The sequence below is a fragment of the Phoxinus phoxinus genome, assembly GCF_949152265.1.
Source record: "Phoxinus phoxinus genome assembly, chromosome: 12".
Taxonomy (NCBI): domain Eukaryota; kingdom Metazoa; phylum Chordata; class Actinopteri; order Cypriniformes; family Leuciscidae; genus Phoxinus; species Phoxinus phoxinus.
This window is the reverse complement of record NC_136887.1, coordinates 35,802,544-35,820,043: the sequence shown is the minus strand read 5'-3', so window position 1 is coordinate 35,820,043 and position 17,500 is coordinate 35,802,544. Positions and strand designations below refer to the sequence as shown.

Here is a 17,500-nt window from a genome sequence, read left to right as displayed (position 1 = left end):
AGTGAGTGAGTGAGGAGTGTGTGTGAGGAGTGTGTGAGGAGTGTGTGTGAGTGAGTGTGTGAGGAGTGTGTGTGAGTGAGTGAGTGAGTGAGGAGTGTGTGTGAGTGAGTGTGTGTGAGGAGTGTGTGTGAGGAGTGTGTGTGAGTAGTGTGTGTGAGTGAGTGAGTGAGTGAGTGAGTAAGTGTGTGAGTGAGTGAGTGAGTGAGTGAGTGTGTGAGGAGTGTGTGTGAGGAGTGTGTGTGAGTAGTGTGTGTGAGAGAGTGAGTGAGTGAGTGAGTGAGGAGTGTGTGTGAGGAGTGTGTGAGGAGTGTGTGTGAGTGAGTGTGTGAGGAGTGTGTGTGAGGAGTGTGTGTGAGGAGTGTGTGTGAGTGAGTGAGTGAGTGAGTGAGGAGTGTGTGTGAGTGAGTGAGTGAGTGAGGAGTGTGTGAGGAGTGTGTGTGAGGAGTGTGTGTGAGGAGTGTGTGTGAGTGAGTGAGTGAGTGAGTGAGTGTGTGAGGAGTGAGGAGTGTGTGTGAGTGAGTGAGGAGTGTGTGTGAGGAGTGTGTGAGGAGTGTGTGTGAGTGAGTGAGTGAGTGAGTGTGTGTGAGGAGTGTGTGAGGAGTGTGTGTGAGTGAGTGAGTGAGTGTGTGTGAGGAGAGTGTGTGAGTGAGTGAGTGAGTGTGTGTGAGGAGTGTGTGTGAGTGAGTGAGTGAGTGTGTGTGAGTGAGTGAGTGAGTGAGTGTGTGTGAGGAGTGTGTGAGGAGTGTGTGTGAGTGAGTGAGTGAGTGAGTGAGTGTGTGTGAGTGAGTGAGTGAGTGTGTGTGAGGAGTGTGAGTGAGTGAGTGAGTGAGTGAGTGTGTGTGAGGAGTGTGTGAGGAGTGTGTGTGAGTGAGTGTGTGAGGAGTGTGTGTGAGGAGTGTGTGTGAGTGAGTGTGTGTGTGTGAGGAGTGAGTGAGTGAGTGAGTGAGTGAGTGAGTGTGTGTGAGGAGTGTGAGTGAGTGAGTGTGTGTGTGTGAGGAGTGAGTGAGTGAGTGAGTGAGTGAGTGAGTGAGTGAGTGAGTGTGTGTGAGGAGTGTGTGAGGAGTGTGTGTGAGTGAGTGTGTGAGGAGTGTGTGTGAGGAGTGTGTGTGAGTGAGTGAGTGAGTGAGTGAGGAGTGTGTGTGAGTGAGTGTGTGTGAGGAGTGTGTGTGAGTAGTGTGTGTGAGTGAGTGAGTGAGTGAGTGAGTGAGTGAGTGAGTGTGTGTGTGTGAGGAGTGAGTGAGTGAGTGAGTGAGTGAGTGTGTGTGAGGAGTGTGAGTGAGTGAGTGTGTGTGTGTGAGGAGTGAGTGAGTGAGTGAGTGAGTGAGTGTGTGTGAGGAGTGTGTGTGAGTGAGTGTGTGAGGAGTGTGTGTGAGGAGTGTGTGTGAGTGAGTGAGTGAGTGAGTGAGGAGTGTGTGTGAGTGAGTGTGTGTGAGGAGTGTGTGTGAGGAGTGTGTGTGAGTGAGTGAGTGAGTGAGTGAGTGAGTGAGTGAGTGTGTGAGGAGTGTGTGTGAGGAGTGTGTGTGAGTAGTGTGTGTGAGAGAGTGAGTGAGTGAGTGAGTGAGGAGTGTGTGTGAGGAGTGTGTGAGGAGTGTGTGTGAGTGAGTGTGTGAGGAGTGTGTGTGAGGAGTGTGTGTGAGTGAGTGAGGAGTGTGTGTGAGTGAGTGAGTGAGTGAGGAGTGTGTGAGGAGTGTGTGTGAGGAGTGTGTGTGAGGAGTGTGTGTGAGTGAGTGAGTGAGTGAGTGAGTGAGTGTGTGAGGAGTGAGGAGTGTGTGTGAGTGAGTGAGTGAGTGAGTGAGTGAGGAGTGTGTGTGAGTGAGTGTGTGTGAGGAGTGTGTGTGAGTAGTGTGTGTGAGTGAGTGAGTGAGTGAGTGTGTGTGAGGAGTGTGTGAGGAGTGTGTGTGAGTGAGTGAGTGAGTGTGTGTGAGGAGAGTGTGTGAGTGAGTGAGTGAGTGTGTGTGAGGAGTGTGTGTGAGTGAGTGAGTGAGTGTGTGTGAGTGAGTGAGTGAGTGAGTGTGTGTGAGGAGTGTGTGAGGAGTGTGTGTGAGTGAGTGAGTGAGTGTGTGTGAGGAGAGTGTGTGAGTGAGTGTGTGTGAGGAGTGTGAGTGAGTGAGTGAGTGAGTGAGTGAGTGAGTGAGTGAGTGAGTGTGTGTGAGTGAGTGAGTGAGTGAGTGTGAGAGTGAGTGAGTGAGTGAGTGAGTGAGTGAGTGTGTGAGTGAGTGAGTGAGTGTGTGTGAGGAGTGAGTGAGTGAGTGAGTGTGTGTGTGTGAGTGAGTGAGTGTGTGTGTGAGTGAGTGAGTGAGTGAGGAGTGTGTGTGTGTGTGTGTGTGTGTGAGGAGTGTGTGTGAGTGAGTGTGTGAGGAGTGTGTGTGTGGTGTGTGTGAGGAGTGTGTGTGTAGTGTGTGTGTGTGAGTGAGTGAGTGTGTGTGTGAGTGAGTGAGTGAGTGAGGAGTGTGTGTGTGTGTGTGTGTGAGGAGTGTGTGTGAGTGAGTGTGTGAGGAGTGTGTGTGTGGTGTGTGTGAGGAGTGTGTGTGTGGTGTGTGTGAGTGAGTGAGTGAGTGAGGAGTGTGTGTGTGGTGTGTGTGTGTGTGTGTGTGTGTGTGAGGATCAGTACTTCTCTGCCTCCAGACGGGACGCTGCTCGGGTCGTCGCTCGTGTCTTCGTCTCCTCTTCGTCCTCCTCCTTTTCTCCGTCTCTCTTCTCTGACGCTCCAGTGTCTGTGAACGCAGGAACATCAACATCCTCCACAATCTTTCAGAAAAATATAGCAAATCAAAAAATAATCAAATAAAAAAATAATCAAATTAGAATAAAATAAGAAACATTTGATTTAAACAAAAAATATATAAACCGATAAAAAATTAATTAGAAAAAAATAAAAATGGATACAAATATTTAAATCAACAATACAATAACAGTACTATGAGTAATAAAAAAACAAATGTAATCAATAATTAAAATAAAATAAATGTATTAAAACAAACAAATAATTATATACAAATAAATAAATGAGTAAAAAAGTATAAAGTAAATAAATTAAATTTAGAAAATGAATAAATTGATAAAGTACTATAACAAGTAGAAAAACTGTAATAATCATGTATTCAAAAATGAGATTAACATAAATAAACATTAGATGAAAACTATTAAAAACTATTAATTAACTATTAATAATTAACGGAGTAAAAAAATAAATAGAGATTAGATTAAAATAAATGAGTAAATTAATGAATACATACAGTAATATAACGAGTAAAATCAATCAAAATACTAGATTAAGATAAATAAATAGATGAAAATTTAATGAAAATTACATTAAAAAATTAAAATAAATCAAATGAGTAAGAAATAGATAAATGCATATACAAATAATTTAATAAATACTGTACTATAATGAGTAAGAAAAACATTAAATCAAAATTTAGATTAAAAAGAAATAAACAATTGATTGAAATAAATACATAAAAATAAATAAGTAAAATATTAAATTAAAATTGAATAGAAATGAAATATTTTCAACATATTTAAAAATCACGGCTCTCGTACCCGAGTCATCAGTGGAGGACGCTTTGGAGGGTCGTCCGCGGCGGGCAGGTTTCCGCTGAACACATACACACACACAGGCACACATACACACACACGTGAGTCAGTGATTCGTGATTCATATGCCTGATGGTTTAGTGTCAGGAGTGTTTGTTCGCTCACACACACATCTTCCTCATCTTTCCTCTCCTCTTCTTCATCGCTGGCTTTGATCACGTCCTGATCTTCACACACACTCGCTGAGACACAAACACAGAACGAGGAAAATGAGCATTCAGGCTTCATTCAGTGTGAGTTTCTGACTGCTGTTTTACACACACTGTTATTGAACGGACACTGGATCACACACACACACACACACACACACACACACACACACACACACACACAGGATACACACACACTGGATACACACACACTGGATACACACACACACTGGATACACACACACTGGATACACACACACTGGATACACACACACCCTGGATACACACACTGACCTTCATCACTCCTGTGTTTGGCTGCTGGTTCTGGTTCTGCTGTGGAACACAGGAGCTCGTCTGATGATCTCTTACGCTTTAGTGCAGGTTTCACTGCAGAGAGAGAGAAACTGATCATCTACACACAGACAGGTGTGTGAGTGTCTGTGTGTGTGTCTGTGCGCGTGTGTTTGTGAGTGTCTGTGTGTGTGTTAGAGAGAGTGTGTGTGTGTGTGTGTGTGAGAGAGTGTGCGCACGTGTGTGTGCGCACGTGTGTGTTTGTGAGTGAGTGAGTGAGTGTGTGTGTGTGTGTGTGAGTGTGTGAGAGAGAGTGTGTGTCTGTGTGTGTGAGAGAGTGTGCGCAAGTGTGTGTGCGCACGTGTGTGTGTGTTTGTGAGTGAGTGTGTGTGTGTGTGTGTGTGTGTGCGCACATGTGTGTGTGTGTGTGTGTGTGTGTGTGTGTTTGTGAGTGAGTGAGTGTGTGTGTGTTTGTGAGTGAGTGTGTGTGTGTGTGTGTGTTTCTGTGTGTGTGTGTGTGTGTGTGTGTGTGTGTGTGTGAGTGAGTGAGTGAGTGAGTGAGTGAGTGTGTGTGTGTGTGTGTGTTTGTGTGAGTGAGTGAGTGAGTGAGTGAGTGTGTGTGTGTTTCTGTGTGTGTGTGTGTGTGTGCGCACGTGTGTGTTTGTGTGAGTGAGTGAGTGAGTGTGTGTGTTTCTGTGTGTGTGTGTGTGTGTGTGTGTGTGTGTGTGTGTGTGTGCGCACGTGTGTGTGTGTGAGAGAGTGTGCGCACGTGTGTGTGTGAGACTCTCACCTGAGGGAGCGTCTCTGATCTGAGCAGTGGAGCGTCGACTCCTGCGCCCCTGATGATAAAAACAACACAAACACTTCAGTCTCATCAAAACCAAACTATGTAAGGCCAGACACTACCGTTGAATAGTGTAAACATGTAAACTAATATACAGCACATACTTCCCCAGTTGATTTGCAACTATTTTTTTGTATTACAGTTTTATTAAATATTTAAATATGCATGAGACATTGCCTCATTAAATATGCACTATTTCATTTCACATTTGCATATATTTCCAGCACATTAATCTGAACATTGGATAAAGCCAGGTTCATACTTCTTGTTTAATGTTGTTGACACATTAGAGTTGAAGGTTTTTATAGAAGGGATTTTGGATTTCTCCTTTTATCACTCCATAGTTTAGAAAATACTGTCAACAGACAGAAAACACACATTTTCACCATGTTTTTAAGTATAAAATGCTAAATAAATCAGTGTGAATGATATATGAACAAACCCCTCAGTAAAAACCTTCAGAATATAGATGTGAATAAAACTGTAAGTTTTGGTATTTATAAGTTCTGCTGAAGTGGAGAAAAAAACTTTTAAAGATATGAATTGTAATTGAAATGTACAGACTCAAATATATGAAGTGCTATAAAATGTTTTCTTTTTACCAGTCTGAAAAAAAAGATGTTATGGAGGAAAAATAAACCAAAATCTCAAAACTATACAGTGAATGTAGTGTATTGGCTTAATTTAAATAAAGCTGAAATAAAATAAAATAAAATTTAAGCATGACATTTTTTTTTTTTTACCTTAAATGTATTTAAAAATTTAGAAATGCCTTGGACACTAACTGAAATAGGTTGAAGTACTTACAGTACTTATAGTAAGTAAATATAAATACCTAACATGACTAAAACAAACCAAATGAAAACTAAAAATACAAAAATAAAAGCTAATTCAAAATATGATTAAATATTTTAATAGTATATAAATAGCAGTGGCTCTGAGAGTGACGTTATCTCGCGTCTCGTTTCCAGCATAAAATATTCCAGAAAGTACATTTTTCTGTAAAGGTTTGGCGTGATGATGATGATGATGACAGCGATTCTTTGTTATATTCACAGAAACTGATCAGTTGTACGATCTTATTAAAAGCAGAATGTCTCTGATTTTAATATATTTTTTAAACAGACTATTGTGTGGAAGTCTTGCTGGTCAACAAACTCGAAAAAAAAAATTGGAACAAGATAATAGCTATTAAAATATTTTTAGAATAAAATTAGAATCAAGTGTTTTGTTCTTTAAATCAAAACTGAAGAATCTAAACACACCTCTTTTGGCTCCTCCTCCACAGCTGGCTCCGCCTCCTTCGGTTGTAAAGCAGAGCCTGATGGGAAAGAGCAGAAAAGCGGTCACATGACCCGAAGCGTGTGCGGAGAACGGCTCAAGGCGTGTACAACGCAGACTCTTACGGGTTTCTCTCTGAGGAGCATCAGACGCTTTGGAGGATCTTCCTCTGCGTGGAGTCCTGCTCACTCCAGATCTCTCCTCGTCATCTTCATCATCCTCACCATCATCATCATCACCACACTGTCAGACACATCACACACTTTAATAGAAGAACAGAGAGAGAGAGAGAGAGAGCAAAGAAAACTCACCTCTTTATTGGACGTTTGCTCTTTTTCATTATCGGTTCTGGTTGGATTTGCTGCAGTCAGATAAACAGTTTAATTTCAGATTCTACATGTTATTCATTCAGGAAACATGCTTTTTAGATGAGAAATACAAGTTACAGGGCTCCAGACGAACTGTTACTAGTTCTGTAGCCCCTAACTGAACATTTTTAGGGGCACACCTTAAAGCGGTGGTTGATTATGATTCCATTTTTCTAACTGTAGTTAGTGTGTAATGTTGTGTTTTCTAACTGTAGTTAGTGTGTAATGTTGTGTTTTCTAACTGTAGTTAGTGTGTAATGTTGTGTTTTCTAACTGTAGTTAGTGTGTAATGTTGCTGTTTGATCATAAACAACATCTGCAAAGTTACAACGCTCAAAGTTCAGAGCAAAAGGAGATATTTGCTTTTAAAGAAATTGTTTTTTAAGGACTACAACAAACGACTGGTAGAAACTACACGACATTCCTCCGGGTTAGTGACATCACCAACCCTAAAATGTACATAAACCCCGCCCCCAGAACACGATTTATAGATTATCAAGACAGAATATGCTAATCAATGACTATAAGATAACTACACATAAGCTACATAAACTCATCTACTAACCATTCAGAAATGTCCTGTTGCATTTTCCAATTGCCTTGGTAATAAATAAACGTAAAATACAGAAAATACAATGTGCCATTTTATTTAAGGTTCACAGACTAACATTTGAGGGCAGCAGCACTGGAGCCACTGAGATCTACAGAAAGTATTTGGTAGCACTGTGGGGATGACAATTTGAGGTGTAGATCAAATTAATTAGAATAATTATCCATCATAATATCTAGATAAAACAGAGATTAGGGAGTGAAATTAGCTAATAAGCCAATAAGCGGTCCTCTGCAGCCACCTACTGGTTACAATGGTAATTTAATCTTTTTTATTTTTATTTTTAAGTGTGAATTTTCCTACATCTTGAAACTTTTGGTTTTATAAATGGGGACGATCTTTGAAGGATGAACAAGAAATGTTTTTGTCATCACATTAAAAAATGACAGTTTTGAAGTCCTGGAAAAAGATGTGTAGTACTCAAGCGTTTTACTATTTCTGTCACAATACCATGGTTACGGTTAGTCTTAATCTAATCTTAATCTTTAATCTACATTAAATCCAAGGTGAATGTTGATGATCTGTGGACTTAAAGCTTCTATAACTTGTTCATTCATGGCACAATGTTTCTCCTGGTTTTCACGTCAGCGCTGTTTGATCTGACATCTATAGTTTATAACAGAGAACTCTGCGTCGAATCTGAAAGTTTCTCATTGGATCTCTCAGCAATGTTATTGATTCTGAGGCGAATTCAGCGGATTTCTTCACTGCATCTCCCAGCGCTTTTTGACAGGTTTGTGCTGTTGTGAGGGATTCTATTCAGGCAGTTGAATAATTTCGAAACTGCAAAAGTCATTAAAAGTTGCATTTTTAGTTAAATTTGGTCTGTGCCAATAATACAATGGGGGTTAACTAATTTCGATTGCAACTGTAAATTGTTTACAGTTTTAAGATCTGTAAAATAAAAATTGTCGCACCGGCAGGAAAATTTGGTCCAAATTTGGTTGCAGTCTGGAGCCCTGTGTTATTTTACATTAACACACACATCCACACACACCTGCCCTCTGAGCAGATGATCGTCCTCTCCGTGTGCCGCTCTCTGTCTGCTCCACCTGATCAGACAAAAGTTATGAGCATTAATGACATAAGCATGATTTCCTGCTTAATATCTACTGATGAAACGATTCTGATTCGTTACCGTCTCAGAGGCGTCTGACGACTTCTGTTCCTGCTCGTCTGAGACAGATGCGCTGCCTGCATCAGACGCATGGGTTACACTGAGATAATCACACACACTCACAATCAGAATCACACACTCCTGATCATCACTGTCACTAACCTGTGTCTGTAGAGTCGGTCTGCGCAGGCTCAACTGCATCTGTAGACTCGGTCTGCGCAGGCTCAACTGCATCTGTAGAGTCCGTCTGCGCAGGCTCAACTGCATCTGTGGTGACTGTCTGTGCAGGCTCGGCTACTGTCTGCGCAGGCTCAACTGCATTTGTAGAGTCGGTCTGCGCAGGCTCAACTGCATCTGTGGTGACTGTCTGTGCAGGCTCGGCTACTGTCTGCGCAGGCTCAACTGCATTTGTAGAGTCGGTCTGCGCAGGCTCAACTGCATCTGTGGTGACTGTCTGTGCAGGCTCGGCTACTGTCTGCGCAGGCTCAACTACTGTATGAGTCTGTATGGGCTCGTTTGCATCGGTCTCTGTGTCTGCATCAAGGGTCTGCGCAGGCTCTACTCTATCTGCTGTATTCTTCTGCGCAGGCTCTGCTGTTTTTTCTATGAGGGACGGCACAGGCTCATCTGTATCGGTCTCCTTTGTGTCTGCAGTGAGGGGCTGCGCAGGCTCTGCCACATATGCAGGGACTATTGCCGTTGATTCAGCTGCGTCTGCAGTAAGGGTCTGCACAGGGGACTCAGCCATGTCTGCACTGAGTGTTTGTACCGTCTCAGGAGTGTCTGTAATGATAGTCTGCATGGGATCGGAAGCATCTTCAGCCAAAGGCTGAACTGACAAGGCTGCATCTGCAGTGACAGTCAAGGTGGATTCAGCAGCGTCTGCAGTGAGGGTCTGCATTGGCTCAGCTGAGTCTGCAGTGATCGTCTGTTTGGACTCGGCTGTGTCTGCAGTGAGGGTCTGCATCGGCTCAATACCATCCGTCTGCGTTGGTTCAGCTGCGTCTGCAGTGAGGTTCTGCGTTGGCTCAGCTGCGTCTGCAGTGAGGGTCTGCGTTGGTTCAGCTGCGTCTGCAGTGAGCGTCTGCGTTGGCTCAGCTGCGTCTGCAGTGAGGGTCTGGGTTGGCTCAGCCGCTTCTGCAGTGAGGGTCTGCGTTGGCTCAGCCGCGTCTGCAGTGAGGGTCTGCGTTGGCTCAGCCGCGTCTGCAGTGAGGGTCTGCGTTGGCTCAGCCGCGTCTGCAGTGAGGGTCTGCGTTGGCTCAGCTGCGTCTGCAGTGAGGGTCTGCGTTGGCTCAGCCGCGTCTGCAGTGAGGGTCTGCGTTGGCTCAGCTGCGTCTGCAGTGAGGGTCTGCGTTGGCTCAGCTGCGTCTGCAGTGAGGGTCTGCGTTGGCTCAGCTGCGTCTGCAGTGAGGGTCTGCGTTGGATCAGCTGCGTCTGCAGTGAGGGTCTGCGTTGGCTCAGCTGCGTCTGCAGTGAGGGTCTGCGTTGGCTCAGCTGCGTCTGCAGTGAGGGTCTGCGTTGGCTCAGCTGCGACTTCAGAGAGGGTCTGGGTTGGCTCGGCTGCGTCTGCAGTGAGGGTCTGCGTTGGCTCGGCTGCTTCTGCAGTGAGGGTCTGCGTTGGCTCGGCTGCGTCTGCAGTGAGGGTCTGCGTTGGCTCAGCTGCGTCTGCAGTGAGGGTCTGCGTTGGCTCAGCTGCGTCTGCAGTGAGGGTCTGCGTTGGCTCAGCTGCGTCTGCAGTGAGGGTCTGCGTTGGCTCAGCTGCGTCTGCAGTGAGGGTCTGCGTTGGCTCAGCTGCGTCTGCAGTAAGGGTCTGCGTTGGCTCAGCTGCGTCTGCAGTGAGGGTCTGCGTTGGCTCAGCTGCTTCTGCAGTGAGGGTCTGCGTTGGCTCAGCTGCGTCTGCAGTGAGGGTCTGCGTTGGCTCAGCTGTGTCTGCAGTGAGAGTCTGCGTTGGCTCAGCTGCGTCTGCAGTGAGGGTCTGCGTTGGCTCAGCTGTGTCTGCAGTGAGAGTCTGCGTTGGCTCAGCTGCTTCTGCAGTGAGGGTCTGCGTTGGCTCAGCTGCATCTGCAGTGACCGTCAATGTGGACTCGGCCACATCTGCAGTGAGGGTCTGCGTTGGCTCAGCTGCATCTGCTGTAAGTATTTGTGAGTCTCTCTCTTTGTCTTTTTCATCTGTCTGCTCATCCCCCACCTGAAAGAAAAGCACCAAGACATTACAGGAGATACACAGGCACTCCAGCAATCAGAAAAACCCACAGGATGAATCTGATAAATTAGGCTTGCTTTACACGCCAAACGACTTGTCTCCAAAGTAGAAGAGAGCAGGCGGCTGCAAAACAGCAAATGAGGCAGAGGGGAACAGCACGATCACGTTCTTTGTTGCCAATCAGGTAACCAATTGGACCTTGTCTACACGCTCTACTTTTCCTATCACTGTTATCATCTAGCTACCGGAGTGCCTCAGGGCTCAGTGCTGGGACCGCTTCTCTTCTACATCTACATGTCATTACTAGGATCTGTAATTCAGAAACATGGCTTTTCCCATCACTGTTATTATCTAGCTACTGGAGTGCCTCAGGGCTCAGTGCTGGAACCGCTTCTCTTCTACATCTACATGCCATCACTAGGATCTGTAATTCAGAAACATGGCTTTTCCCATCCCTGTTATCATCTAGCTACTGGAGTGCCTCAGGGCTCAGTGCTGGGACCGCTTCTCTTCTACATCTACATGCCATCACTAGGATCTGTTATTCAGAAATATGGCGTTTTCCATCACTATTATCATCTAGCTACTGGAGTACCTCAGGGCTCAGTGCTGGGACCGCTTCTCTTCTACATCTACATGCCATCACTAGGATCTGTTATTCAGAAACATGGCGTTTCCCATCACTGTTATCATCTAGCTACTGGAGTGCCTCAGGGCTCAGTGCTGGGACCGCTTCTCTTCTACATCTACATGCCATCACTAGGATCTGTTATTCAGAAACATGGCGTTTCCCATCACTATTATCATCTAGCTACTGGAGTACCTCAGGGCTCAGTGCTGGGACCGCTTCTCTTCTACATCTACATGCCATCACTAGGATCTGTTATTCAGAAACATGGCGTTTCCCATCACTGTTATCATCTAGCTACTGGAGTGCCTCAGGGCTCAGTGCTGGGACCGCTTCTCTTCTACATCTACATGCCATCACTAGGATCTGTTATTCAGAAACATGGCTTTTCCCATCACTGTTATCATCTAGCTACTGGATTTCCTCAGGGCTCAGTGCTGGGACCGCTTCTCTTCTACATCTACATGCCATCACTAGGATCTGTTATTCAGTAACATGGCTTTTCCCATCACTGTTATCATCTAGCTACTGGAGTGCCTCAGGGCTCAGTGCTGGGACCGCTTCTCTTCTCCATCTACATGCCATCACTAGGATCTGTTATTCAGAAACATGGCGTTTCCCATCACTGTTATCATCTAGCTACTGGAGTGCCTCAGGGCTCAGTGCTGGGACCGCTTCTCTTCTCCATCTACATGCCATCACTAGGATCTGTAATTCAGTAACATGGCTTTTCCCATCACTGTTATCATCTAGCTACTGGAGTGCCTCAGGGCTCAGTGCTGGGACCGCTTCTCTTCTAAATCTACATGTCATTTCTAGGATCTGTTATTCTGAAACATGGCTTTTCCTATCACTGCTATGCGGATGACACTCAACTCTACTTCTTATTCCAACTAGTTGATCCAACGGTACCAGTTCGCATTGCAGCCTGTCTGACAGACATTTCTTGCTGGATGAAGGACCATCACCTTCAATTCAGCCTTGCGAAGACAGAACTGCTTGTGGCCTCAGCCAACCCAACACTTCATCACAACTTCTCCATTCAGCTGTAGGTTCATCATCCATAACTCCATCAAGGTCAGCCAGGAATCTTTGAGTTGTGATTGATGATCAGTTAAGCTTCAAAGACCATTATACTACAGGCCCAGTCCTGCAGATTTGCTTTATACAACATTAGGAAGATTAGACCCTTCGTATCAGAGCAGGCCCCACAACTCTTTGTCCCAGCTCTTGTTCTCTCCAGACTGGACTAGTGTAATGCTTTCTTAGCGGACCTTCCGGCATGTACTATCAAGCCTTTGCAACCGATCCAGGGTGGTCTTCAACGAGCCGAAGAAAGCCCACGTCACTCCTCTCTTCATCAGTTTGCACTGGCTGCCAATTGCCGCTCGCATCGAATTCAAGGCACTGATGTTTGTCTACAAGACAACCACTGGCTCTGCCTAAACTCGCTAGTTCAGACTTATGAACTAGCGAGAAGAAGCTTGCGTCCTGGAAGTGAAATGACGCCTTGTGGTGCCATCATCCCAAAGAGGCACGAAATCACTTACTGACCTTTACCTGGACTGTTCCCAGCTGGTGGAATGACCTGCCCATCTCAATCTCAATATTTTAAGATATTAAGATATGAGGAACGATATCGTTGGGATCACTTTCAGAACGATTTTTTTTCCCCAGCTGTCAAACGATCAAACACTGACAGCCAATCAGAATCAGAAAGGGCTTGCTCATTTAAAACAACAAACGCCATTGCGGAAAAGTTAATCGCAGAGATACAGAAAAATCCAGCACTGTTTGACAGTCAAGCAATGAATTTTTCAAGAAAATTAATATGGAAACCAATCGTTCATACCCTATACGTATAAAGACATCTTTTTCATCAGCACCTGACCAATTAATACTAGCACTTACCTTTTCTATTCTATTAGTTTTTTTTTCTGATTTAAAAACAAAACAAAACAACCTTGCTATGTGTACTGTGCTAGACTAAAGGCCTGTTCACACCAAGGACGATAACTATAAAGATAACGATGAAGCTATAGTTCTAAAAATCGTTCTCATATTAAAGAATAGCAGAGTTCACACCACAACTATAACGATAAAAATATAAGGAACAATATCGTTGGGATCACTTTCAGAAAGATTTTATTTTCCCCAGCTGTCGAACGATCAAACACTGATAGCCAATCAGAATCAGAAAGAGCGTGCGCATTTAAAACGGCAAACGCCATTGCGAAGAAGTTAATCGCAGAGGTACAGAAAAATCCAGCACTGTTTGACAGTCAAGCCCCTATTCAAGAAAATGAATATGGAAACCAATCGTTCATACCCTCTGAATAAATGGTGAGGATTACCTCAGGTATCCAGCGCTCGTTTCCACAACATTGTCTTGCTTTGAACTTGCAGTGAAAAAGACTGGTGTTGTTTTTATTCCACTATATTGACTAAATCAGCTAAATTCACTGTAGATGATTATATCGATTACACTAGCTTCACTCAAAACACAGCATGCTGAGGACATCTGCTGGTTAAACCTGTAAATGCAACAAGAACAGCAAAAACATGTTCAATGACGTTGTACACACTTTGAAACCGCAGCGCACAAGCTTAGAACAAACAGACCGCTATCGTTCGTTGGTGTGGACGCAAATATAGTTATCGTTATATATTCTTGGTGTGAACGGCCCTTAACTGAGACTTGTTACAGCACTTGTATACTGTTGCCTTCTTGTTGGTCTGTTCTCCTCATTTGTAAGTCGCTTTGGATAAAAGCGTCTGCTTAATGATTAAACAGTAAATGTAAATGCGATACAGTGTATGCATATGAAGTACTGCTGCTTCAACATGAAGAATGATTGAACAAAAACCCAATATATGTATAACTGAAGCAAAACCTCATGATTGTTCTAAGCCAATAAGCGTTAAAGCAGCAGAGATCGGTTCTGTGCAGTTAAGCCCAACAATCTGAGACTGTAGAGGATATGACGTCATGAGCTCACCTCTGATGTCACTTCCTGCAGAGGCTCCGTCTCCATGGGCTCCATTGTGGCGGCAGATGCAGCTAGTAAATGAAATCGGTTATTATGAGGTTTTATTATTCACATGTTTATGATGATGCACATGTTTGTGTGTGTTATTTTGCAAAGTGCATGATTTACCCTCATCCTTCCCTCAGGTTATTTTGACCCGAAAATAATTGTTAATTTTGTGTTACAAATTGAGCGTTCATCAGAGGGGTCAAGACTCTAGGACTTTTGTCGCACGTGAACCACGAAAACATCCAAAAAATGTTAATGGATTCGAGGAGTTTTGTGGTTGAAATTGAAATATGAGAGCAAAATTAAAATAAAAGAAGCTTTCTGGAAAAAAAAAAAAAAAGTAACTATAATTTTAGGGCTTCGGGTCATTTTGACCCGCGAGGGAAAGATATGTTACAAAGTGCGAGGAAAGGATGAAGGTTAATGTTAACAACAATCTATTATCGTAATCGCTACACTACCTGCATCCTGGGGCTCGTTCACAGCGTAACACGGCACACTTCCAGCGCCTGTAGGGCGTGTCTTCCCGTCGACCGGAGACTCGGAGACGAGACTCGAGGAGCGCGCGAGATTGGAGTCCATGGAGAGCAGCGTCAGCGCCGCCTCCTTCATCTTCAGATCCGCTTCGGTCTCCCGGCGTTCCGAGGCGGAGGAGCACACGTCCATCAGGCTCAGGAGGGCGTCGGCTTCAGCGCTCAGGGGGCGGGGCTCTGTGACGGACACGCCCTCGTCCTCGGATTCGGGAGTGACGTCGCTCAGCGCACCGTACGGGTCGTTCGGGAGAACTGTGGTGCTGGACACGGATTCGGGATCTCCAGCGCTCGAATCCTCCTTCGCTCCCGATATCCTCTCGGGATCTTTCGGCAACTTCTTCTCGGTTGTTTTCTTCGCTAACTTCGCTTTCTCCTCAGCGGTTTTCCTTTCCTCTTTTCCGGTTTTAGCCTTTGCTTCGGGTTTTTTATCCGCTTTTCCTGCACTACTCTGGGATTTAGACCTGTGTTTCTCCGGTAAGGATCTGACCTCAGAGATTGATTTCTGGGAATGATTCTTGTCTGTGGACGAATCCTTCCTCTTGAGCTTCTCTCCCGATTTACCCTCTGGATGACTCTTTGACCTCTTCAGGACCTCTTTAGGGTGCTTGTCTTTCTTCCGGCTGACCTCTGACCCCGCTTCGACCTCTGACCTCTCCTCTGAGGAGCCGGTGGAGTCCAGACGCCGGAGACTCTTGCCGCTCACCTTCGCTTTCTCCTTCTCGCTCTTTCCTTTCTTCAGGTTCTCTTCATCCGCAGCTTCCGTCACAATTGCTTTGACCTCACGGGATGAGACAGAACTCTTCCGTTCCGGCTTGACCTTTGACCCCTTCTTCTCATCAGCTGCTCCTCTCGCGGTTCCTCCATCTTTCTCGTCTCCGTCTCCGGTCTTTCGGAGTTTGTGCTTGAGTCGTTCATCGGGACGCTCTTTTTCCTTCTCTTTATCCTTGCGCTCCTTTTCTTTCCGAACGGTTTTCCCGGCCGTCCTCTGGCGTTCCTCGGTTCCCAGCTCCAGATCCAAGATGAAGGAGTGAACGCGGTTTTTCTCAGGCAGTTTCTCCTCGCCGTCTGCTTTCTTCTTGCGCTGCTCTTCCAGATCGGACAGTCGTCGCACTGACTTCAGACTCCCCGACTTCACCTGAGGAGACACAGAGATGCCCACGACTGATCAAGGTACACACACCTCGGTTTACTTAAAATTCAAGGACCTTTCAAGGACTTTCCAGGTCCATAACCCTCAAAAAAAAAGAAGGAGCCTTTTTTTGGCCATATGACAGATCTGATATTCTATGTGTCGTATTTGTGTTTTGCCTAAAACTGATAATAATATGGAATTTTTTCACAAAAAGGACTGTGTGTATCTGTGTGTTTATTTTCAAAAAATTTCCAGGGCCTTGATTTTTTTTTTTTTTCCAGATTCACAAACTTTCAAGGATTTCAAGGACCCGTGGGAACCCTGATGTGATAGACTGAGAGAAAAAGCTGGAGAACGAGAGAAACTTACATCTTTGTTGACCGAATCCCCCTCAGTGTCACTTTTCTTCCTGTCATCCTCTTTTCTACAAGAAAGAGTCAAGTCTTCAAAAGTCAAGTCAGCTTAATTTATACAGCACTTTAACAATATAGATTGTTCCAAAGCAGCTTTACAGTGATAAGCGTGCAAAGAGTCAAGAACATTTACATGCACCCTCATAATGCGAGATTTAGGCAATATTGCGATTAAACTTTACCTCATGTAAACAATACTTCGATCAAATTGACTAAGTGCAATTCCTAGGATGTTCTCTGATATTTTCTGAGGAACATTTTTTTCCTTAACACCATTGCCTCATTTTCATATCTGATTTAATATGGAAGCCCATTTTTACCACACCAAGTCAAAATTATGAGGTGAAAATTCAAATGAGTCAAAATTATGAAGTTTTTTAGTGCTTGTAATTTAAATAGTTCATTAATTAGTTAATTTAGTTTATTAATTAGTTAATTAATGAGACACTCAAGACGGAGAGATGTTGCAATCATTTGCATCTCTTTTTTAGCATCAACAATTTTTTAGCTACTTGCCAAGGCAATATTTGTCATTTTTGTTTAGTTTAAATTGAAAGTCAAATAACTCAAACTAAATAAACTACAAATTAATAAAAAAAATATTACAATAAGGTCTCATTTGTTAACATAAATGTATTAACTAACTTCAACTAACAATGAGCATTACAGCATTTAACTTTTGTTAAGATTAATAAAAATGTTCATGTTAGTTCACAGTGCACTAAGTAATGAGATACAACATTTGATCTTAATGTATTAATGTTGAGATTAACGTTAACCAAGATTAATAAATGCTGTAGAAGTATTGTTCATTGTTAGTTCATGTTAACTAAGGTAGTAACTAGTGTTGAAGAAATTAAAGCTTATTGTAAAGTGTTTGATTTCAGCAAAAAGTCCGATCGTTGTTTACATTATGAATAATCGTTGCACATCTCTAGTAATCGTAATGTGTATTATATGCAGCTAGTGTTCTGTTGTGATGCTTTATATTTAAACAACCCAATTAATGAATTAAACATCTCATCTTTGGGGAATGAAGATGAATTGGAGGATATCCTAACTTTAAGAGGTAATTCACAATGTTTTTTAAGAAAATTCCTTTCAAGAATTTGAATTCTTCGTAAGTTTTGTTGCAAGAACATTTTTACGAAATGTTTTGGGGAATTCAGAATATTCGTAACCTTATTCTAATGTTAGAAAATAATAGGAAAATAGAATAATTGTATTGTTGGCGAATCCCACAGACCTGGAGTCTCTCTTCCTCTGAATGCTCAGAGCCACTTTCTTCTCCAGGAC

General features: G+C 43.8%; 1 protein-coding gene across 2 annotated transcripts in view; it reads right to left on the bottom strand.

The window, feature by feature from the left end:
- The window catches only part of bod1l1 (biorientation of chromosomes in cell division 1-like 1), a 32,734-nt gene that overhangs the window by 6,091 nt on the left and 9,143 nt on the right, over window positions 1–17,500 (bottom strand). Inside the window, exons 9-23 of one of the 2 annotated variants that reach the window (XM_079631593.1) lie at window positions 17,451–17,500; window positions 16,161–16,215; window positions 14,588–15,794; window positions 14,088–14,149; window positions 8,420–10,445; window positions 8,279–8,334; window positions 8,138–8,192; window positions 6,474–6,523; window positions 6,288–6,405; window positions 6,147–6,202; window positions 4,828–4,876; window positions 4,041–4,133; window positions 3,703–3,779; window positions 3,544–3,598; window positions 2,612–2,714 (exon numbers count right to left, since the gene is read on the bottom strand). The exon at window positions 17,451–17,500 is cut by the window's right edge and continues 59 nt beyond it. In XM_079631593.1, the coding sequence (XP_079487719.1) occupies window positions 2,612–2,714; window positions 3,544–3,598; window positions 3,703–3,779; window positions 4,041–4,133; window positions 4,828–4,876; window positions 6,147–6,202; window positions 6,288–6,405; window positions 6,474–6,523; window positions 8,138–8,192; window positions 8,279–8,334; window positions 8,420–10,445; window positions 14,088–14,149; window positions 14,588–15,794; window positions 16,161–16,215; window positions 17,451–17,500 (4,112 nt within the window). The remainder of the gene's footprint in view (window positions 1–2,611; window positions 2,715–3,543; window positions 3,599–3,702; window positions 3,780–4,040; window positions 4,134–4,827; window positions 4,877–6,146; window positions 6,203–6,287; window positions 6,406–6,473; window positions 6,524–8,137; window positions 8,193–8,278; window positions 8,335–8,419; window positions 10,446–14,087; window positions 14,150–14,587; window positions 15,795–16,160; window positions 16,216–17,450) is intronic. The other variant, XM_079631594.1, reaches the window with a different exon arrangement.